We start from the raw sequence: 25,285 nt of genomic DNA on the forward strand, positions 1-25,285 counted from the left end.
GATTAGGGTGCCCTGCATCTTGTATACACATTTTTTTAACTTGGGGAGGGAAAGGGAAATAACAAAATGCTGAAATAAGGATACAGTTTGACCCATTGTAGCAATGAGATGTAAAAGACACTGTTGAAAATGAATTTTACAAATTCAAGGGGTGAGGGGAATAGGATTTGGGGAGGTAATGAGGGAAAGGATGGTAGGAGAAAAACAAAAGAGGGAGTAACAATACTCGATAGGAAATGTACTTATTATCTTACTCATGTAACTGTACTCCTGTACAGTATCTTTACAATAAAAAATATATTTTTAAAAATTCAAAAATAATTTTAAAAATTCCCTTTTTAAAGTTACTATGGAACATTTATAAAAAAATGTAAGCATACATTTGAATTCCAAACAATGTAATTCAAACAAGTAATACAGAGCTGGGAGAAGTGACCAATGTCTATAATCCTAGCCATCGGGTAGGCTGGAAAGATATTGGTTCAAGGCCTAGCCAAAGTATGTAAGATGTCATCTCAGCAGAAAATACTGAGTATGTTGACATGTGCCTGTCAAAGCAACTACAATGACAAGTATAAATAGAAGGATCATGACAGTGAGTTGCCAGGGGAAAAAAAAACAGACTCTATCTCAAAAGTAATCAGCAGAGCAAATGAGGCTAGAGGAATGGCTGGAGTAGAAGAGTAACTGTCTAGAAAGCCTGAGGCTCTGAGTTCTAACAGTCATAAATAAATAAACATACCCATTTACACATGCATATATAAATATATACATATGTACATACACACACACCACAGGGAAAACTCTCTACAGGCTGGGAAGGTGGCTCAGTGGTAGAGCGCGTGCCTTGCATGCATGAGGCTCTGGGTTCGATTCCCAGCACCACATAAGCAAAAAGAAAAAAGCCGGAAGTGGCGCTGTGGCTCAAGTGGTAGAGCGCTAGCCTTGAGCTGAAGAGCTGAGGGACAGCACCCAGGCCCAGAGTTCAGGCCCCACGACCGGACCCAAAAAAAAAAGACAAAAAAAAAAAATCTCTACAACAGTGAAACTAAATATGAAAATACTAACAAAAGAACAAAACTAATTAAAATAACAGATTAGCTAATTATCACACACTAGATTTATTAAGCTATGCAATTAGAATATCACAATTTCACAGATAAGCAAAGGTAGTGAAGTCATAAAATTCAATGCATATTCTATAAACCTAAGAAAACTGAAGAGGAGAAGTTGGGAAGGATGGGGGAGAAGGATGAAAGGGGATATACAGATCAAGATGTATTGTATTCATAAGCACTTTGTCGAATGGCAACTCCTTTGTACCATTACTTAAAGGTAAAAAATATATATATTTTAAAAAGTAGGGCATTGTTGGATCATGCCTATAATCCTAGATATTCAGAAGGCTGACAATGGTTTAAAGCTAGTCCCCACAGGAAAGCCCATGAGATTCTTATCTTCAAATAATCACCAAAAAAAACCAAAAGTGGAGCTGTGGCTCAAGTGCTAGAGCACTAGCCCAGAGCAAAAAGAGCTGAGACAGCCAAGTGCCAGTGGCTCACACCTATAATCCTAACTACTCAGGAGGTTGAAATCTGAGGATCGTGGTAGTTCAAAGCCAGCCCAGGCAGGAAAGTCCATGAGACTCTATTAACCACCAGAAAACTGTAAGTGGTATTGTGGCTCAACTGGTAGAACAATCACCTTGAGCTGAACGGCCCAGGGACAGCACCCAGACCCAGAGTTCAAGTCCCATGGACGACAAAAAAAAAAAAAAAAAGAGCTGAGATAGCAATCAGGCCCTGAGTTCAGGCCCCAGGACTGGTGCGCGCGCACACACACACACGCGCACACACACACACATGCATATATGCATATATGTATCACATATACATACATATATTTTACATAGATATACATATACATTCATATATAAATATACACAAAAAATATATAAAAAGACAGCTAGTAAAGTCACAAATTAAGTCTAAGTCAGTATGAAGGCTTTAAAAACAATTCTACCATATAATTCAACTATATTGCTCCTGATCATATATACAAAGGTATTAAAGCCAGTATACAATAGATACCATATACTATACTACATACTATCTATTATATGTACTATATATTACTTCTAGCAATATATATTTAGATATATTTCTAGGAACCAGTCTAGGTGTCATTAATGGATCAATGGAAAAAGAAATTATGGTATAAATACATAGAAATATTATTCAGCCATAAAAATAAATACAATCTTAGCTGGGAACCAGTGGCTCACATCTGTAATCCTAGCTACTCAGGAGGCTGACATCTGAGGCTCACAGTTCAAAGCCAGCCCAGGCAGGAAAGTCTGTGAGACTCTTCTCTCCAATAAACCACTAGAAAACCAGAAGTAGAGGAAGTGGCGCTGTGGCTCAAGTGGTAGAGCACTAGCCTTGAGCTGAAGAGCTGAGGGACAGCGCCCAGGTCCAGAGTTCAGGCCCCACGACCGGACCCAAAAAAAAAAAAAAAATTAAAAGAAAACCAGAAGTAGAGCTCTGGCTCACGCGGCAGAACACTCGCCTTGAACTGAAGAGCTAAGGGACAGTGCCCAAGCCTGGAGTTCAAGCCCCATGACTGACAAAAAAAAATACACTCTTGTCATCTGCAGGAAAACTGATGTTAAGCAAAATGAGCTGGACTCACAAAGACAAATACTACATGCTTGGTCCCATATGTGGAATCTAAATTGAAAAAAAAATTAATATCAAAGAAGATTTACTTTTAGTATGGTGAGAGGGTACACCAGAGAAAGTCAGTAGGGAGATAAGAAAGAATGAAGGAGTAAGATCTCAGTATATTTGATACACAGATGAGAATAGCATAATGAAAAACTATTTTGTGCAAAAAGATCATAATAACTTTATCTATAAAGTCTAAAAAACAAAGCTAAAATTGTACTCAGAAAAAATTTCTTCCTGGTCCATAATTACCAGGTGCCATAATCTTGTGTCATTATGATTCCTTTTAGAGTTAAGTGTTGAGTAAAATAGCTTTTAAACTGTAGAGACATACATTTTAAATTTTCCTAGAATTTATTTCTATTTTTCTCCCTATGTGAAGTTATGTGAGTTATTTGTAATTTATAATATGGAGATATTGATATATTTAAATAAGGCATATGATTTGTCTGGTAAATAAATAATTCTATCCTAAAAAAAAAGAAAAAATTTCTTCCTTAATAATTATAGAAAATGTTCAAGAATTTAAAAAGAGGAAAAACATACATCTAAAGAAAAGAGAAAAAGGAAGGATATTAGTGAGTTAGGAAAGGAAAAAGTAATGTAACAAATCATACTTAAGCACACATTCTGTGGGAGAATGAAATAAATTATGGCTCTCCTTAAGCATTTAAAAAAAAACTTTCACATGGGAATAAATTATGGCCTCTCTTTAAACATTAAAAAAAAACTTTCACATGGGAAGTTTTATTTCCAACAAAGAAAAAGAATATACTATAACCCAAGACTACTGACATCCATCAATAGATGGTTAAACCTGCTATATGTATCCCTTAATATTTGTATTAGCTGAACATGTTTACACACTGGAGTACATACTCAAGTATGAGTATTTTATTATGTTCTACTTAAAAGAAAGAACTGTCAGTCACTATCTTCTTTTAATTTTCCCACTAAACAGTAAGGATCTCACAATTAAGTAGTCAATATACATTTGTGATTAGTAAAAATGTAAGTAAACAAAACACAACAGAATTTATTATATACCTACAATGTCATAAAAAAGTAAAACAATAGAATAAACAGTAATTTACCTGAACTTTCCTGAACTTTGTCATCCATATCAGAATTATTCTTTCCAGGCATTAAATGATTCTTGAACTGAGATGGTCCACTTAAGATAAACAAACATCATAAAATATAAGCTTAATGATCATTTTTACCCTAAAACTACAGATTTTGTTCTTATAAAACTAATAATGAGTTATAGATCACCAAGAATATACTTACATATAGGTCATACAAGAATTATATGCTGCATACAACAAAAATTTTAAAAGTATGGTAACTGATGATAAAACATAGTAACCTTTACATAAAACTAACTTATGGATCACTTACAAATTTACTCAACTCTAACATCAAAATTATTTAATAGCCGTGTGCTGGTGGCTCCCACCTATAATCCTAGCTACTCAGGAGGCTGAGATCTAAGGAGCTCGGTTCAAAGCCAGCGTAGGCAGAAAAGTCCATGAGATTCTTATTTCCAATAAACCTGCAAGTGGTGCTACGGCTCAAGTGTTAGAGCACTAGCATTGAGCTGAAGAGCTCAGGGACAGTGCCCTGGCACAGAGTTCAAGCCCCACAACCAAAAAAAAAAAAAAAAAGAATGAAAATCAAAATATAAGAAAAATGAAAAGTAAATCAGCAAATCTTCACTTGAATAAAACATAGCCTTTATTTTTTAATGGAATATAAAATATAGCCTAGAAATTGTCAGAAATAATACAAGTTATTCTAGTTCAAGATCTTTCTTCTTTTTAAGAATCCAAGCTATAGCCAGGCACTGGTAGCTCACACCTATAATCTTAGCAACTCAGGAGGGTGATCATGGTTCAAAGCCAGCCTGGGCAGCAAAGTCTATGAGACTCTTATCTCCAATAAACTACAAAAAAAGAAAAGAAAAAAAAGAAGAAGAAAAAAAAGCTGGTTCAAGTGGTGGAGCACTTCATGAACCAAAACAGGAACAGGAACAGCACCTGATTTCAAGCCCCAGGAGGGAAGAATTAAAAAAAAAAAAAGAATCCAAGATATGCTAGCGAAAATCCCAAAGAATAAAGAAACCTGTCATTCTTAAAAGCTCTAAAGGTTTGCTATAAATTATCTTTCATTCCCTTTGTGAAAGGTTTATAAAGTGAAGTCAGATAAAATACAAGTAGATTAACTTGAGCTGTTTAATAAGTGAATGGATGTTATAACATTTTATCTATTAGTTGTTTGATATTATTTTCCTTTCAAAAGATAGAATCCTCCTTCATGAATGTAGTCTGGACTTGTGGTGAATTATTGCTAGGGAACAGAATACAATAGCAGGGAGTATAAGCCAGGAACCACTAGTTCATATTTTAATCCGTTACTCAGGAGGCTGACATCTGAGGATCATGGTTCAAAGGCAGACTGGACAGGCAAATTTGGGAGATTCTTATCTCCACTTAAACAGCAAAAAGAGAGAAGTCAAGGTGTGGCTCAAGTGTTAAAAGTGCCTTGTTTTGGGCATTTACCCAGACGATCACAAACAAGGCCATACTAAAGCTACCAGCACTACTATGTTTATCACAACAATATATATATATATATATATATATGTGTGTGTGTGTGTGTGTGTGTGTTATATATATTATATATTATATGTGTATATATTATATTATATACTATATATTATATGTTATACTATGTATTATATATCTATTATATATTTTATATATATAATACAATTCTATGCCTCCATCAGAAAGAATGACATTGTTAGGAAATGGAAAAATGGAAAGACTTGGAAAAAATTATATTAAGTGAAGTAAGCTAAGCCAAAGAAATGCAGGTCCCCATGGTTTCCCTTATTTGCAATAACTAGTATATGTCTAGGACAGGCAGAAAAACTCAAAAGCTCAGTATATTTGACCATATAAGATAATGCTAAGCGAAATGAACCTCAAGATAGGGACACAAGAGATTTTATTTTTGTCGCTGTTGTTTTTAATGTACTATGCGATTTTTTTCTTTCGAATGTTCTTCCCCTATGGTATAATCCCTGTTTTCACTACATTTGATTCTGTTGCCCTGAATCTTGTGTATACATTTTTCTAATTTGGGTAGGGGAAGGGAAATAACAAAATGCTGAAACAAGGACACAGGTTGACTCATTGAAACAATGAGATGTACAAGACACTTTGTTGAAAACCAACTTTACAACTTTGGGGTGAGGAGGAGTTTGGGAGGTGTGGAAGGAAGGGATGGTAGGGGAAAAACAAAAGGGGGGTGGTAACTGCTCGACAGGAAATGTGCTCATTACCTTACTCATGTAACTGTAACCCCTCTGTGCAGTATCTTTACAATAAAAAATATATATTAAAAAAAAGAACTTGAGAGCCTGCCATGCACATCAAGTGAGTTTTAGAAATTCAGTGAGTAAGCATTTGAAGCATTGTTGTAAATCTTGCTAAAATAAATCTTACTTGATAGACATATAATATAAAAATAGTTCTAGGGCTGGGAAAGTGGCTCAGTGGTAGAGTGTTTGCCTTGCATGCATGAGGCCCTGGATTCGATTCTTCAGCACCACATAAGCAGAAAAAGCCGGAAGTGGTGCTGTGGCTCAAGTGGTAGAGCATGAGCCTTGAGTTGAAGAGCTGAGGGATAGCACCCAGGCCCAGAGTTCAGGCCCCACAATCAACAACAACAACAACAAAAAAGCTCTAATATTTCAGGTTTTTTAATACAAGTTGTGGTTAAATGTAAAGATGCCAAACATAATGTAATTGTAACCGTTTTCTACTGGAGTAATTATTCTTCATTAAAATCATTTTGTTAGTAAGAAAAAAAGTAAGATGTTTTGCTTCCTAACCATGCTTGAAGCCTAACTTAATAGTTAGGCTTTCTTCTCTCAGATCATTTGCTTTGTAGAAGTCAGTTGTTACAATGAATAGACCTGTGTCAAGGGTCACATGGCAAGAAACCAGGGTCTTCTAACAGCCAGCAAAGTGATAGCTCTAGCCAACAACCATGAGATCCAGCTAAGGGGGTTCTTCAGACTCATTAACTCTTAGAGGACTTATAAAACTGAAAGATGACTTGATTGCTCTCTTGTAAAAATACCTAAGCTAGAAATAACTAAGACTCTACCAGATTTCTGACCCACAAAAACTATAAACAATAAAATTTAAAAAGTTTACAAAACAGCTTACACAGTAATGGATAATTAATATAACAAGTAAATCCTATTATCCTTAGAAAATATGCATACCTTTCTTCCAAATCTAAAACTTTAGAATTTCCAGCATCCAAATTAGACACTAATGGTATGTTGCATGGATATTCACTGGTAGGAGATTTTAGATGAACATTCTGTGAATCTTGATCCTTGGAATATCCAGTAGTTCTGTGAAAATAAAGTTTGAAACAGTTCATAATTCTGCAAAAACTCTCTTCCAGAAACAATATGCAGGTGAGTACATATAAACAATGTATGTAATGTTGGCTAGAACTAATATCAACTCACCATGTTCAGGTCCTAACATTCAACTAGTTGTGAAACAAAACACACTCTGGGAACCTACCAAAATTTCTAATTTGCAACCTTCTGTTGAGAGAAATGGTACAAACCTAGACTTTAAGAAAGTAGTGAGGAAAGGACAGTGGGTAACATTACTAGATGCAGCTTATGATATACTTAAGCTATTACAGTTCACTATGAAATCAATAAATAACTAAAATTGTTTTCACTGATATTCATACTCTACTTTAGAGGACAATAGGGTCCACAGAGGAACACAGCTCATCTCTGTCTAGTTTTTTGTTTTGTGTGTATACATGCACACATGCGCACATGTGTGTGTGTGTGCATATGCATGCATGCACGTGTCTGTGCTGGGGCTTGAACTCAGGGCCTAGCATCTAACCCTAAGCTTTTTTGCTCAAGGCTAGCACTCATCCACTTGAGCCACAGCTCCATATCTGGTGTTTTGGTGGCTTATTTGGAGACGAGAATCTCACAGACTCATGCCTCCCCTGGCTTTAAAAAACAATTCTTAGATCTCAGTTTCCTGAGTAGCCAGGATTATAAGCATGAGCCATAGGCACCAGCTTTAACAATCATCTTTTATTTTATTTTAATTTTATCATCAAGGTGATGTACAGAGGGGTTACACTTACATAAGTAAGGTAGTGATTACATTTCTTATCTAATTTGTTACCCCTTCCCTCATTTTTCTCCCACCCCAATCCTCCTCCCAAGTTGTCAAGATCATTTCCAGCATATTGTCTTGTATCACTATTGCATAGGTTCCCACTTTGTCCTTTATCTCACCATTTTGTTGTTACCTTTCCCTTCCCTAATTCAGATAAATGTATATACAATGCCTGATAAACCATAGGAGGAAAAAAAATACAAAAGAAGAAAAATAAATCTCTAGTACATTGAGAACAACAACAAAGAAACCGCTTGTGTCCATATCTTGGAGTTCATTTCGCTTAGCATCATCTTTTTTTTCCCATTATTAAAATTTTTAATATTTAGCTTTTCACTTAACTATGAAGAGCTACAAACAAAAGCAAAGCATAATATAATGTAGGCAAGGGGTTGAAGAACAGCTGTGCGGATTAGAGAAACTGGCCTTTAGTTTTGATTTCTGGTTACCTGTTTTGGGGCCTCTGGCTCTGCGACCTGGGCCATGTGAATGTTAGGGTTCCTTCCAGCATGAACTTTTTGTAATATTCTAGGCAATATCCTTTTTTAAAAAAATAATATTTTCATCAAGTATTACAAGCATGTTTAAGCATTTAAAGCATCCTATAATAAAAAGCTTGTATCCATCATCAAATGTTTTCAAATCTTAGCCTATTTGATATATGTGTCTTTCATCAACAGCTATAGGTAGAATTGGAGAGATTCTATAGCTGTATTAGTTATTTTTGTATTGCTTCTGGTAAGTAAGGCTCATATTCATAGTATGAGACTTGTTTTTCCCTCCAAGATTCAGGACCTGTTCTTGGCAGGTCACATCAGCACAAGTCTGTGCCTTTAGGGCCAGTTCCAGTTCTGAACTATAGAAAGCTAAACTTCTTGCCTTTCCTATAGAATTGATGTGAGATGCCAATGAAATCATTTTAGCTCTTATATTATTAGCAGAGGTACTAATGAAATGTAATCTCTTGTTACAATTTAGCTTACATATTTCAAATGGACCGTTAGATAATACATCAAATATGGGTATGAGAAAAGATAAAATATAATAGATGAACTACTAGATCACTGGAAAACTTGTTGGGGATAATAGGTAGTATAAATGATTGATACTGAGTAATAAGCTTTTCCTTTTTAAGATAATCTATTTACACAGCCTTTCCTTTCCTATTTTTGCAGTAACAATTACGTTTTATTAATTCCAAATCCAGAGTCGTGTGTGATTTTTTAATTGCAACCTTTGCTTACTGTCTGACTGTAAGCACAACAGTATTTATTTAATTAACTGAAAATGAAATGGCAGCCTTACATATTTGGTCAGGATTATAATTATCATAGTTTCCCTAAAACACATTTTGAGTGCTTTAAAAAGCATATTAGTTTTCAGCAAGTGGAATGACTGAGTTCTCATTATAGTTCTCATAATAGTTGCTAATGATTAGATTTTTTGAAAATATTTATCATGAATTTTGATTAAATATACATTTAAACAGGTAATTTCAGACACAAAAGTAAGACTTTTTGCCTTGTTTGTTTAAAACATATTCCTCTATTTAAGTCAGTAGTTCATTAAGGGTGTACAGTGTGTATGTGGATGTGTGTGATGTAAAGTGAACATTAAACTATGATTTCATTTATCACTATTTCTCTTTCAAAATCATATAGCAATAGGAATTGCTATATAATTTTATTTTTATGTTCATATTTTTGCAGATGACTCACTTTATAGTGACATTATTTTCAAAACAGGGTTCCTGTGGAGATTTTATGAAGCAGAGATTTACTTATATTTGATACCAGAGCATAGCAGACTTCTATATAAACAGATATTCTTGTCGACAAGCTCCATCAAATCAAGCATCATCGCTTAGCATCATCTTATATGGTCATATGCACATAGCTAATGAGCTATTCTGTTCGTCTGCAAAGATTATCCTTGATGTATACTAATTATTACAAATAAGGGAAACCATGGAACCTATGTTTCTTTGGGTCTGGCTTACTTCATGGAAGAGCTCTATGTGTAATCTTTTGAGGAACCTCCATACTGCTTTCCAGAGTATTTCAGTATATTTCTAGCATACCAGGTATAAAATATTTGTTGAATGCATGTTATAGCAAAAAGCAAGAAAATATAAAACAGTACTTAATAAGGATAAGACTAATAAGAATTCACTAAAAGCATCTATCATTTAGCAAATACCTGGCATATTATAAGAACTCAAAAACTGAACCAAGCAGAATGTCTCATGTATAAGCCCAACTATTTATAAGTCAGATGTCAGCAGGATCCTGGTTGGAAGGCAGCCCGGGAAAAAAGTTAGTGAGACCCCCATCTCAACAATGATGGGAAATGTAGCATGTACCTACAATTCTAGGTATATAGGAGGGTGTAGGTAAGATAACAGTATAAGGTTTTATATGCTCTAGCAAAAACACTAGACCCTCTATAAAAAAGAACTGAAACAAAAAAAGCTGGGAGAACAGACAGCTCTACACATAAAAGTTATTAAGACAATTATTTTTTCCCCCCAGTCCTGAGGCTTGATCTCTGGGCTTGGGTGCTGAATAAATTTTATATCATGCATTTTTTATATTTTTTTTTAAAAAGAAGCAACTTGGGGCTGGGGAGATGGCTCAGTGGTAGAGTGCTTGCCTTGCATGTATTGAGGCCCTGGGTTTGATTCCTCAGCACCACATAAGCAGAAAACACCAGAAGTGGTGCAGTGGGTCAAGTGGTAGAGCGCTAGCCTTGAGCTGAAGAGCTGAGGGACAGTGTCCAGGCCCAGAGTTCAGGCCCCACGATGGGACCAAAAAAAAAAAAAGTAACTCTGAGGTAACAATACCCTATTAAAATACAACACTCAATTCTACGTGCTATTAATTGTTCCCCATTTTAAACAGAGAAATTAAGTTCAGAGCAGCACTTTGATGAAGTGTCACTCAATATATGGCAGAGCTCACTATATATGTTGGTATATGTGGAGGGGAAGGGAAAAAACAAATTGTTAAAACAGGGATACAGGAGGACCCATTGCAACAATGAGATGTACAAGTCGTTATGTCTAAAAATGAACTTTACAACTTGGAGGGGGAGGAGATGCTGGGGGGGGGAGGATACAAAGGGATGGGAAGGGGAAACAAAGCAGGAGGCTACAATGCTTGATAAGAAATGTGCTCATTATCTTACCCATGTAATTGTAACCCCTCTGTACAGTATTTTCACAATAAAAATATATTAATAATATATATATATATATGGCAGAGGATGCATTAATATAATAGTAGCTCTATAGAAAAAAGTGTTCTTATACTCTGTTGTAAATGATTAAATAACAGACAAAAGTAACTACCCAGGGCAATCAAGATTTTTCTTCTTAGCCAGTTCTGCCTTGTCAGTTTCCAATGGCTCATCTTGAGAAGAACCAGAAATTTCATCATGGCCTCCAGAATCTTTAATCTTTAAAGACTTCTGTACTTTTGAGGTTCCTTGAGTAGATTTCTTCTGCTTTTTTGATGAAACAGGTTTTTTACCAACATTTTTAGATGACTGATTTTTTTTAGCAGGTTTTTGTCTACTGCTGTAATTCAGTGATAATTCATTTCTTACTGGAGAATTTCCATGAATGGGACCTAAAAGATTCAATGATAATTTGAAGTTATTAAAATATTTGTCAAGATGATCTAGCTCAATGAACTACCATCATCACATTTACATGTAACCACTTATCCCCAGAACACTCTCACAGACTCAATATGTTTCCACATTTGATCCTAGATCCTTCACAAGCTTCCTAAATAACAGTCTCTAGCTCTGCTCATACTCTTTCTTCTGACCATCCTTAATATCTGTTACTCCTCAAAGTTCCAGCTCAGATTTTTTTACTCTGTGACCTTTCTTTGGAATAATGCTTTAGTTTTAATAAATATCTGTATGTTGATATCATAAAACTTAACAATTATTCTTCTCTAAATCTGTTTCCTATCTTAACAAAGTATCCAGTTTCCTAAATCACAAATCTGAGTCATCAAAGGACTCTCACCCATATTTACAATCAATTCTTAAATTGTTAGCACTAGTCTCTTAATGGATTTTAAATCTGATTATTTGAAGTTCTCCTGTGTGTCATCAGAAAAGGTCAGCATTTCATTTCTGGATTATTAAAACAGTTTCCTAACCATTTCTGTATCACTATTAACTCATTCTTCATTGTACTTCAATTGTACTTTAATAATATCATCTTTGGAAAATGAAACTTGAATCATTACAATTCTGCTTTAAAATCATGTAGTGAGAAGCCAAGAAGGCTGGGAAGGTGGCTCAGTGGTAGAGCACTTGCCTTGCATGCATGAGGCCCTGGGTTCGATTCCTCAGCACCACATAAGCAAAAAGAAAAAAGCCGGAAGTGGCGCTGTGGCTCAAGTGGTAGAGCGCTAGCCTTGAGCTGAAGAGCTGAGGGACAGTGCCCAGGCCCAGAGTACAGGCCCCATGACCGGACCCAAAAAAAAAAAAAGAGAGAAGCCAAGACACTGTAGCCTGTGATCACTTGAATTTACAAACCTGAAATCAGCCTTAGCAATATTAAGAACCTAATTCAAAAACAAAAAAAAACTTTCAATATCTATAGCTTCACAATTAAGTCTAAAATACCTCAACATCTAGAATTCACTTATTTCATTAATCATAACTCTCAACACCTTCTTTCAAACTAAGAAAAGTATTAACTATTACAGGTCCTCTAAAGCACTGGTTCTCTATAAAGGCAATCCTTAGACCATTAAGGACCACATCAGCCAGATGCCAGTGGCTCACACTTGTAATTCCAACTAATTGGGAGGTAGAGATTGGGAGGCCCATGGTTGAGGCTGCCATCTAGGGTAAAAAAGTCAGGAACACATATATCTCAACAAAACAAGTTGAGCACAGGGACATAGACCTGTTGTTGGAGTTAAGCATGAGGTTACATCTGATGACCTTGGTCTCAGGCCAGCTCTAAGCAAAAACTGAGACACTATTTGAAAAACAATCTAAAACAAAAAGGGAGAGACATGTAGCTCAAGTGGCTCAAGAGTACCTGCATAGCAAGTGAGGCTGAAATCAAACTCCAAAACTGCCCCCAAATTAAATACAAATAGACATACAGACGGATATATAGATAGATACAAAGATCAAGAAGTACTGCAGACAATGAAGTAATACTTGCTGATGTCAATCAAGAATGTTTGGATTTAAATTCATGGCAAGTACTCACTTAGTGATCTAAAAATCTTCTCAATATACTTTGAAATTAAGAAATAAAAACTGAAATTTTGAAATCCTTCCTAAATATTCTTCTGGTATATCTTTATCTCACTAAATAATTTCATTCTTATATTTGTTCAGGAAAAAAGGGAAGAGAAGTAAAAGGCTATGAGTAATTGTAGGCTCTTGCCCTTCTAATCCACTAGTACTTCCTCTGGTTGCCTTCAAAAACCATCCTAAATCCTACCCAGGTATAGAACATACCAGAAATTCCAGGTATGTTCTATGAGATGAAGAGGCAGATCATAATTTAAGCCTAAGCTATGAAGTAAGACTTTCTCAAAGAAAAATCCAAAAATCCTGAAACTAACAATTCTCAGCTTCTTCCTCCACAATCTGCTGAATACACCACACTTTCTTTTTTAGGCTTTCATCTTTCCTTTGTAGCAGTTAAGAATGATCCATCCCCTCCCCCACAGTATAACCCCTGTTTTCACTGTATTTGATACTGGTATAATTTTGGGAGGGGAAGGGAAAAAAACAATTGTTTAAATAGGGATACAGGTTGACCCACTACAAGATGCTATGCTGAAAAATGAACCTTACAATTTAGGCAAGGGGGGGATGCGCAGGCAGGGGTAGTGGAGGAGGTGGGAGGAAAGGGATGGTAGGGGAAAAACAAAGGAGGAGGCAACAATGATAAGAAATGTATCCATTACCTTGCTCATGTAACTGTAACCCCTCTGTACAGTATAAAAAACATTAAAAAAAAAAAAGAATGATCCATCAAGAGATGACTCAATTATGTCACTTGGCTATTTAAATCTGCCAGTACTTCTAAATACATTTAATCTAATCTCTTTTTATCATGGCTTGTCTGACTTTACTCTAGTTCAATCTGCTCCAACCACACTGGTGGTCTTGATATTATTCAGCTTGCCAAACACATTCCATCAAGACTATTATAAATACTATCCCCCTTCACTTGCAATGTTCCATTCCCTCAGTTATTGCTTTCTTTTTATTCATATATTGGCTTTCAAAAGTCGTACTTATGAGTACATTTATAAAAACAGTATCTAATTCTAGCTTCTTATCTACTCCCATCTTTGTAATCTCCTTCCTCCACCTCTATCCTTGTGTTTTATTTTTTCTTATCATCCTTTATGAATTATTAATCTCTAGTCTTCTCCAACTACAATGTAAACTTCACAAGAACTTTCAGTTTGTAGCTTTGTTTTTTCATAGCATATCTCCATATCTAGAACACTGTATATGTTGGAATATCAAAGAATCTTCCTTCAATTGCCTTACTATTTCTATTGATAATCCAATTTAATTTTGTCCTATCAAGATTTTCCTATATAACAGAAATATAAAGCTACACATAAAATCCTTTATAGAAAATACTTTGCACCTCTCAAAGAACATAATTTAAATAAAAATGTAAATATCACCTGATGTGGAAGAAATAATTGTATTGTCAAAGCTCATAGAATTCACAAACGTTATAGACCATGAAAATAGCAATTTGCCTTGTGAAGGTTAAAATGTGTTTGTGACTTTAACAAAGTATCACTATTCCACGCAATACTGTGAAATATGTGAAATTTATGTAATCACCTAATCTCGATTAAAAAAAAGAAAAGAAAAGGGAGAGAAGAGGTGGGTTAGGAACAATGAGTGACAATCTTATTAGACACTTTGTATTCATATACTGTTTTACAAAATGGGAACTTCTTTGTACAACCACTTAAAAATAATAAATTTTAAAAAAAATACTTACTCTCCTCTGATTTTACCACCCACCAATTAGATGGACGTCTGGAAAGTCTTCGACTTCTTGTGATATTAAAGGTCACTTCTTCAGGAACAAATTTGTTCTTGGACCCTTTGGAATTAACTTTCTTTTCTGTTACTTCTTTATCTTTTTTGGTGCACCCTTTTTTTTTCTTGCTCCCTTAAATAAAGGAAACCATAAAAACAATCCTAAATCTGTATGAGTTTTCAGACAATCATGACAGACAAAAAAATAATAAAACTATCAATATTAGGAATTTTTTACATTTATTTTCTGGGAATTTATTTTGGGTTTTTGTTTTGTTATGTTTTTTTCAGTACTGGGGGCTGAACTCAAGGCCTTTGTTAGCAATACTTCTAACACCTTTCTCTCCTGTTTAATTTTGAGGAAGGGATCACTCTGCCTACGCCTGCACTTCATTCCTCCTACTTGTGTTTTTCTGCATAGCTGGGGGGATGTAGAAGAACAATACCTCATCCAGCCATTGTTTGAGATGGAGTTTCACAAACTTCTTTTGCCTTGGTGGGCTTGACTGCAATCTTCCAGTTTACTTCCCAACTACCTAGGATTAGAGCCTTGTGCCACCATGCCTGGTTTTCTTTCCCTTTCTTTTTTTTTTTTTAGGTCACATTTTCAACACAACCCCTCTAAATTTCTGCCAACTAAATGCAAACTTTATACACTACTTGATAACTCTAAAATATTCAAGTTTTAAATATCTTCAGCAAGAAAAAAAAATGTTTCTTTTTACTATTTACCAATGACATCAGTTAAAATACAGCATTACTGCTTTTTGTTTTGAAATAATTTTCAGCAATCTAATATTTGGAAAAGGATAAATGTGATTATATTATAAACTCTGAAATGAGATTATTTTGGGTTATCCAGATTGGCCCAATCTATGGGTCCTTAAAACTGCATGTATCCCCTTAAAAGTTAGGGAGAAATGGAATGATAGAAGAGGCAAAAGAAATTAAAAATGTGAGAAGGCTGGCATGTTTGGCTTTCATGATAGAGGACCATCAGGCAAGGGACACAGGTGGCTCAAAAGTCTGGAAAAGAAAAAAGGATTCTCTAGTAGAGCCACCAGAATAGACTACAACCACTGTCAGTGCTGTGAAACTTCTGACCTCTCCTAAGTTCCCATCTCAACCACTAAGCTGAGTCTGGTTGTAAGTACCTGCATTCCAGTCCGGGCCATCCCTGGAATAAATGGGATATGCTATTTGAAAAATAACTAAAGCAAAAGGAGTTAGTGGTAAAGTATCTGCCTAGAAAGAGCAAGGCCCTTAGTTGAAACCCCAGCTCTGCCAAAACAAAACAAAGATGTATATCTGAAATCTAAAGAGGAAGAGGTAGGAGGATTATGGTCCACAACTCAAACCAGGCAAAAAGCAAGCCAAGGTTAAAAAAAAAAAGGGGGGAAGAGGGCCTGAAATCATGGCTTAAATGATAGAGCAACTAGCAAGTGCCGGCCCTGAATCCAAATCCCAGTACCAGGAGGTAGGAGGAAAAGATGGAGAGAGAAGGAAGGGAGGAAGGAAGGAAGGAAGGAAGTTGATATGTGGTATATAGCAGGTACTCAATAAATGTTTCATACTTATTAACAACATTCAAGTATAAGTATCTTTAAGGCATAAAATCCTTCATAGGTCTTTTTATAAGAAATTATGAATCAAAATTTGCCTTTAAACATTGTGAGTTCATATGTCATGTAAGAAAGTAGTAGGAAAAACTTTTGCCACTATCACTCTCAGATTAGTCTAATTCTTTAGATTTTCTTAAAATGGCCAATAGGAACTAAAAAGAGTAAAAGTAAGTAATAAATAGTAGAATTAATTTTTAAAAATATGGGACAAGGTAGATACAAAAGCTTCTGAAAATAAAAGGTGACTTTCTACATTTTAAAACAGAATACAAAGATATAAAAACTATCCGCTCCTATTTCATCTTGTACATTTATCTGTCTATACACCCCACTAAAATGATCTAGTTAGCAACAGAAGTCCTGTCTTACTAACCATTTTATTCATCTTTCTCTTTCATGTCTCCATGTATGTTGCTATCTTAGAAACTAAACAAAAACCAAATGAGTTGGAATTGAACTATATGTAAAACAAAAAGAAAACAATCTATTAGGTTTTGAGGCATTTTGTAAACACAGGTTTGGTTTCCATACTTCCCAAAGATAAACAGTCGAATAATATTCACAGTAACATTTAATATAAACACTTACCCACAGGTAATGTCTGTTTTTCAGAAATGTGATCATTTTTTGTCTCTTCACAATCTTCCGTATTTCTTCCTGAGTTTCTCTTTAACTTGTCTTGGGCAATATGTGACATGTTTCTATTTTCATCTTCACACTGTCCCATATCACATTGTTCTTCAACCACGCTGGCCTTTAATGATCTTCTCTCTTTCTGTTTTATAGTCTTTTTGCTACTAGGATGTTTTTCAACATTTTTAGAACACATTTTATATCTCATAGATGCATGATTATCTTCTAATTCATCTATCAAGGTATAACTCGTTCCCAGTATTTTTTCACCAGAGGGCTGAGATTTCTCTACTGAGGGAGCTTTACGAGAATGTCTGTCGCTTGTCAAAGTCTTAGGTAATATACTCTTTTGTTTTCCTCTTGACTTGTTATCCTGAATGAGTGAAGAGTTCTCATTTGGAGATATTGTGTGATGTTTCAGAGGTGCACCCTTTCTTGGTATTGTAATCCAAGATGGACTGGCCAAACTTTTATCTGAGTCATCAATTACAAATTCATCCTCTAATAACGTCTTATCACTTGGAGATGAAGGAGGTGGAGTAGTTACTGGATGCCTAACAATGGGACTAAAACAAGATATTATTTTAACAGATTAAAAAACAAAGTTCCACCTTTGAAAGTAAAGAAAATACCCTATAGAGGAAATAAAATCTGTATTTTCTGTAAAAGAGAAATTCAAAGGTCTTTGAAATTTTCCTTAATCTTGTTAATCTTCACCTTTTTTATCTGATCACTGTCATTTATAACATTAATAGGTTCACAGAATTTTTTAAAACTGGGCCCTCTCCAAAACTTAGAACCCATAAATGTGTAAGTATAAAAATGAAATGAAAGCCAGGTATAGGTGGTTCATGCCTGTAATCCTAGCTGCTCAGGAGGCTGAGATCTGAGTATCATGGTTCAAAGCCAGCACAGGCAGGAAATTCCATGAGACTCTTATCTCCAATAAACCACTCAGAAAACCTGAAGTGGTTCTGTGGCTCAAGGTATAGAGCACTCTCTTAAACTGAAGAGTCAAAGGATAGTACCCAGGCCCAGAGTTCCAGCCCCACAACTAATGAAAGAAAAAAATGAAATAAAGGCTACTCTCGTAATATTAAATAATCTCTTTGTATAGATGCCTTTTGGGATCTGAATTTTAACTCTAATCCTGCAATCTACAATGACACTAACTCTAATTCTCAGATAGTCATAAAACCATGTACATGTTAAGTACATACAAAACAATTCACATGATTACTGATGTAGAAACAAGACTAGTGCGCTGGTATTAACCAGTACTGCTCTAATTAGATAGAAAAGTTTCCTGAAGACAGAATTATGGTAACACACTCATTTTCCATTTTCATTTCCTTGGGTTTTTTTGACATGTTTAAACCACATATTGCAATGAGATACACAAATCAAAAAGTAAGACAAACATAAAAATTCCAACTAGTATATATATAATAGCTCTACCTTTTCCATTTAGGTAAAGAAAGATAATTAGTTTAGTCAGAATATAAGCAATGGTAGAAGAGAAATATTTTAATCTTTATGTATGAAGAGAAAGGATACTGTGTATTATAAAACGATTTGGAGATGAAAATGCCTTTTTTACTTCTCTGGTCTCAAACTCTTGATAAATCTTACCATAAAAAGTAGTAAATATACTACAAAATAGACTATATTCTAATAAGTGCAACTTTCTATAATTTTGCGATTTTATTTTAGAAAAGTGAAATCCAGAGCCAGGTGCCAGTAGCTCATGCCTGTAATCCTAGCTACTCAGATGGATGAGATCTGAGGATCCTGGTGTAAAGCCATCCTGGGCAGAAAAATTCATAAGATTCTTATCTCCAATAAACTACTCAGAAAAGGCCGGAAGTGGCGCTATTGTTCAGGTGATAGAGCATTAGCCTAGCATACACAGGATCAGGGACAGCACCCAGGCAGTGAGTTCAAGGCACAGGACTGGCAGAAAAAAGAAACATAATTAAAATCTAATATACAACAAAAATGAATGCTTACTGATGATACATTATTTTCAACATTTAAAGAAATAGCAACAGGACTGGGAATGTGGTTTAGTGGTAGAGTGCTTGCCTGGCATGCATGAAGCTCTGGGTTTGATTCCTCAGTACCACATAAACAGAAAAAGCCAGAAGTGCTGCTGTGGGTCAAGTGGTAGAGTGCTAGCTTTGAGCAAAAAACCTAAGGGACAGCGCCCAGGCCCTAAATTCAAGCCCTAGGACTGGAAAAAAAGAAATAGCAAAATAGTTACAAATAAATCTAATTTGCTTTTGTTCATATTATTTGTATTAATTTATACCAAGGAATCAATATTAATTTTTAAATGATGCTATCTCCAACAAAAGAACAAGAACTCTCTAAATCTGTTCAGAATAGAAAAAGAAAAAAGAGGGCTGGGAAGGTGGCTCAGTGGTAGAGTGCTTGCCTTGCATGCATAAGGCACTAGGTTCGATTCCTCAGTACCACATAAGTAGAAAAAGCTGGAAGTGGCACTGTGGCTCAAGTGGTAGAGCGCTCGCCTTGAGTTGAAGAGCTGAAGGACAGCGCCCAGGCCCAGAGTCCAAGCCCCACGACCAACAAAAAAATAAATTAAAAAAAAGAAAAAAAAAGAAAAAAGAACATTTCTGGATAGGCACAACAGAAAAAGGCCTTGTGAGGATGATGAAAAGGGTGACACTGATCAAGATGAACTGTACTCACAAACTGACATGTTGAACTGAAACTCCTTTTGTCAACTACTTAAATAAAAAACAAGCAAACATCTCATAATATCTGAGCTACATGGAATAAAAGTTGTTTCTGAGAAAATGCAAGAGACGTAAGTAAAAAGAAAATAAGCAAACGAAAGCAATCATGCTACAAAGCATATGAAATCATTTATTGCTACATATGGCTATAGTAATAAAATATCACACATTAATTTTATTCACTAGTTTATAAAAAAATTAAAAACAGCCGGGTGCCAGTGGCTCATGTCTGTAATCCTAGCTACTCAGAAAGCTGAGATCTGAGGATTGCGGTTCAAAGCCAGCATGGGCAGAAAACTCCATGAGACTCTTATCTCCAATAAACCACTAGAAAACCGGAAGTGGAGCTGTGGCTCAAGCAGAAGAGCACCTGCCTGAGCTGAGGAGATGAGGGACAGCGCCCAGGCCCAGAATTCAAGCCCCATGACTGACAAAAAAAAAAAAAAAATTAAATATCTAGTAACTTCAGATATGGTATAATCAATTCTTAAGAACTATGAGAAGCAGACACCAATGGCTCACACGTGTACTCCTAGCTACTCAGAAGGCTGAGATCTAAGAATAATGGTTAAAGGTAAGCATGGGCAGGAAAGCCTGTGAGACTTTTATTCCAATTAACTATCAAAAAGCTGGAAATGGAGCTGTGGCTTAAGTTCCAGGACCTACACAGGAAAAGAAAACCACACATAAAAAAATAACTATGAGAAATTAACTATGGGAACTGAGACAAAAGAATTGCATCCATTCATTCAACATGGTTTTACAGAAACACCCTAGTATGTTTACACTGTAACAAATATCACAGAAAATATATAAGAACTCCTTGAGAGAAGTACTTCCCTTAAGTCTTAAATTAGAAATAAAAAAGAAAGCAAAACTGTAAGGCAATAAAATACTTTTAGAACACTGAAGAGAAACTTGAAAAAGACTAGAAACTGATTACAGACCTTAAAAAAGAATGATGGCTCACAGATGACAAGGGGAAAATGTTTTCCAAAGCAGACATGCAAATGTCCAAGTAGGAAGAAACTGGTGGGGGGAGGGGAGAGGCTGGGAAGTGATGTGAAGGGTAAACAAAGGAGGAGGCTGCAATGCTTGGTAAGAAATGTAGGCATTATCCTGCCCATGCAATTGTAACCCCTCTGTACAGTATGTTCACAAATAAAATAAAATTAAATTAAAAAAAAAAACTGGTGCCTAAGGAAAGTGAAAGCTGACAAAGCTAAAGCTTGTTATACCAATAATTTGCTCATAACCCTCTCTGCCATTAATTCTAGTTAACTGTGCAGCCAGGATTGTTGCACAAAGATGAATGAATGGTGGCACTAATACGATAACAATGACATAACCTTATTTCAACATAATGCTTTTATTTCTTGGTATCACAAACTAGAAAACATTCCTGAGCTTATTTTCTTTCATTTCTAATTTAATATCAATTAAAGGGTGGCTTTGTGGGGTGGTTTACTAGATTATCCCTCTTTATAGGTCAGGAAGAGTATGTCTGTCAATGAAAAGATTTCTAAGTTAAATAATACTAGTAATCCTTGGATGTCATTCATAGATAAAAAAAAAAAAACAAATATCTCAAAGACATTTTCCTGGTAACTCACCTAGATTCACTTTTTTTCCTTACAGTTTCTAAAAACAATGTTGAAAAACTCTTCTTAGCCTGTGGCTGAATTTCATTTTTTAAATCTTGTCTTTCTGTCTGAGGTGTTTCTGCTGAGTTCCTTTCTTGTTGTCCTTCTGAAATTTTATCTGTTGCTTCTGGTACTTTATTCTCTACTTCTACATTTTTCATATCTTTACCTTCAAAGGTTAACCTGAAAAGTTAAAAGCAAGACAAACTAAATGTTCCCATGGTGTGTTGAGTTATGGTTATTCCTTACTCTTTGACAGTGACTACATAGACCACTTATAAAAAATATACTTAACTCCTTGATCATGGATTTATAAGACAAAAATGATCTTTATTTCCAAGGTCTCCAATACAAAAGTATCTACATTGTTGGGCACCAGTGGCCCACGCCTGTAATTCTAGCTACTCAGGAGGCTGAGATCTGTGGATCACGGTTCAAAGCCAGCCCAGGCAAGGAAGTCCGTAAGACTCTTATCTCCAATAAACCACCAGAAATGGTACTGTGGCTCAAGTGGTAGAGTGCTAGCCTTGAGCTGAAGGGCTGAGGGACAGCACCCAGGTTGAGTTCAAGACCCACCACTGACAGAAAAAAAAAAAAGTTTTAAACAACAGAACCAGATTTACAACTCATTTGTATTTTTCTACCCTCAAATATTGATCCCTCCTTTCTATTACAAATAATAATGAAAATACTAATTATTTCATTTAAGAAATTATGGAAAACAACTCTCATAAAGGAAATAAATTTCCCAGACTATAGAAAATATAACCCTCTAACTTCTCAGAAGTATACTTTAAAGCCCCCCTTACCAATTAAAAACTGAAAATATACCCAGTGTATTTTTCTTACATTTATACCTTAATCTTCTACAAACTAAATTAAAAGACTGAGTTAACTATATAAAAGGTGAAAATATATATATATATATATATATATATATATGGTGAAAATTAAAGTAGGATTATTACTATTGAAATTACCTTTTTTTGGTTTTAAGAGAAATTTCTGTACTTGAAGACGGCCTATTTGCTGAATTTCTAAAATTGTAAGTCTCTTTCTTTTGGTTAGCAGATGGAATAGCACTTTGCACTGTAGATGTTTTTCCATCCAAAAGAACAACAGGTGAACCAACAGATATATAAAATTCTTCATTAGCTTTACTGTAATGACCACTTAGTTTCTTACTTGACTTCTTTTTTGAGTCAGGTGTATTTTTAGAACCAACATCAGCTGCCAACGTTTTCTGAACTTCATGCACATGAACTAGAAAATTATATAGATATTGTCAATTATAAAAATATCAAGATCAGTTTTATAAAATTCAGCAATAATTTAATCAGAAGTAGCTTTCAGGCTACTACATTTAGAATCAAAGATCTATGATTAAAATACATATATGCTTTTAAAGTTCTAATCAATCAAACCAATAAACATGCATTTGGTCTATGTTAACTTAAGTTTTAGAAAGACAGAAATCCTTGACTACAGAAATCCCATAAACATACTGACAGTCTTGAGATGGGAATAAATTTGTACATTGCTAGAATGAAGAAAATAAAGAAATCATGAGATTCATCTATGTTTAGGCTAAGAACTGGTAAGTAGGGTAGCTATATAAATACAAATATACACAGATAGAGTTGATATATATGCATATATATGTATATACACATACATACATGTATGTACTAATACATGTATATCTAAGCAAAATATATATTTATGTGCTTATATATTCTCTTAAGCCTAAGTCTTAAAGTATCAAGTGTCAAAAAAAAAGAATGGCAAGATATTCATATTAATTTATACATTTAAAAAGCAGACTATTAATATTAAATGAACCAAAAAGAGGGCATGGGTTCTTAAATGAAATGTCATTTCCTTGCTTGTTCCTCTGAGTACAAATAATTTTCTAAGAAATTACCTATCAATCAACAATCATAAGGCTCTGAAAGCTGGAAGGAAGAAAGGAGACTAGCCAGAAAGCTCAAGACTTAAGAGGAACAGGCAATGTGATCTATTGGGTTTTCTCTTCATTTCCTACATTCCTGGGCTGAACACCTGCGAGGCCTGCAACATGTGAAGGCATGGGTCAGAACTTCATTACTTGCTAGAATTGAATACTGTATTTTCTGTATATACCATTGGTTGAGGGACATTTGAGTTGTCTCCACCTTTAGGGTATTGTGAATGAAGATCCTATTAACATTACTATTCAAGTGTCTAACTCTTTTCTTTTAATTCTTTTGAGTATATACTAAAAAATAGAATTCTGGGTCCTATGTTTAACATTGCTAAACTGATTTTTCATAGTGGCTAACAATGTCACGTTCTCACCAAAAATTGCATGAGAGTTTTGATGTATCCACATCCTCAGCAATTTGTTATGTTTCCCTGTTTCCAGGTATCAGTTATCCCAGTGAGCAAAAAGTGAAATACCACTGGTTTCTTGATTTGTATTTCTTTTATGCAGGATGATTTTTGAGCATCTTTTCTGAAGTTCATTAACACTGATACATCTCCTTTGGAGAAATGTTTAGTCAAGTCCTTTGCCCATTTTTCAATTATTTCTTTTTTTAGTTGTAAAGTGAGAGTAGCTCTTTAAATATTGAAGCTCAAATCTTTTTTATATTTTTTTTTTTTTGGTGTCAGTTGTGAAGCCTGAACTCTGGGCCTGGATGCTGTCCCTCAGCTTTTCAGCTTAAGACTAGTGATCTACCACTTAAGCCACAGCACCACTTCCAACGTTTTCTGCTTATGTGGTGCTGAGCAATCAAACCCAGGGCCTCATGCATGCAGGGCAAGCACTCTACCACTGAACCACCTTACCAGCCACTGAAGCTATAAATCTGGTATTTTCCTACGTATGAGAATAGATTAGTTACTTTTACATAAGTACTGAATATCTGCAGCATAACAACATTGTACCGACACAGGGAGAAACAAACTGACCAAAATTTATAAGCATATTAAATTATATGATATTCAATACATAGTAAAAATAGTACATTTAAAGGAGACCATATTACTAAGATAATGAACAGATCTAATAAACCATCTAAAGAAAAATTTGGAAGATTTACATACATTATATACCAACACTCAAATAGACTAAAGGCTGAGGGGGAAAAAAAGATACAAAGAAGAAAGCTCGAGGGCTGGGAAAGGTGGCTCAGTGGTAGAGCGTTTGCCTTGCATGCCTGAGGCCCTGGGTTTGATTCCTCAGCACCACATAAGCAAAAGGAAAAAAGCCGGAAGTGGCACTGTGGCTCAAGGGGTAGAGTGCTAGCCTTGAGCTGAAGAGCTGAGGGACAGCACCCAGGCCCAGAGTTCAGGTCCCACAACCGGACCCAAAAATAAAAGAAGAAAGCTTAAGTTTTTACATATAACATTAGGGTAAAGAAGATTTTTAACCAAAATAGGAAACTTTGTGATACAAAATCACATATTTATCAGTTGAGATACAAAGTATTCAGTATAAAAAATTAAAAAACAAAATTTAATAGTGTTGTTTTAATTTGGAAAAATGTCACAAATTCCGGACTTAAATATATATATATATATATATATATATACATATATATATATATAAAC

At 35.1% G+C, this 25,285-nt stretch overlaps 1 protein-coding gene across 2 annotated transcripts in view; it reads right to left on the reverse strand.

The window, feature by feature from the left end:
* Positions 1 to 25,285, reverse strand: part of Cenpc (centromere protein C) — a 49,187-nt gene that overhangs the window by 12,976 nt on the left and 10,926 nt on the right. The window contains exons 6-13 of one of the 2 annotated variants that reach the window (XM_013009170.1): positions 22,773 to 22,954; positions 22,672 to 22,742; positions 21,662 to 21,874; positions 17,245 to 17,855; positions 14,994 to 15,167; positions 11,319 to 11,598; positions 7,027 to 7,161; positions 3,821 to 3,900 (exon numbers count right to left, since the gene is read on the reverse strand). In XM_013009170.1, the coding sequence (XP_012864624.1) occupies positions 3,821 to 3,900; positions 7,027 to 7,161; positions 11,319 to 11,598; positions 14,994 to 15,167; positions 17,245 to 17,855; positions 21,662 to 21,874; positions 22,672 to 22,742; positions 22,773 to 22,954 (1,746 nt within the window). Of the gene's footprint in view, positions 1 to 3,820; positions 3,901 to 7,026; positions 7,162 to 11,318; positions 11,599 to 14,993; positions 15,168 to 17,244; positions 17,856 to 21,661; positions 21,875 to 22,671; positions 22,955 to 25,285 lie in introns of both variants that reach the window. The other variant, XM_013009169.1, reaches the window with a different exon arrangement.

The sequence above is a fragment of the Dipodomys ordii genome, unplaced genomic scaffold, assembly GCF_000151885.1.
Source record: "Dipodomys ordii isolate 6190 unplaced genomic scaffold, Dord_2.0 Scaffold8, whole genome shotgun sequence".
Classification (NCBI taxonomy): Eukaryota; Metazoa; Chordata; class Mammalia; order Rodentia; family Heteromyidae; genus Dipodomys; species Dipodomys ordii.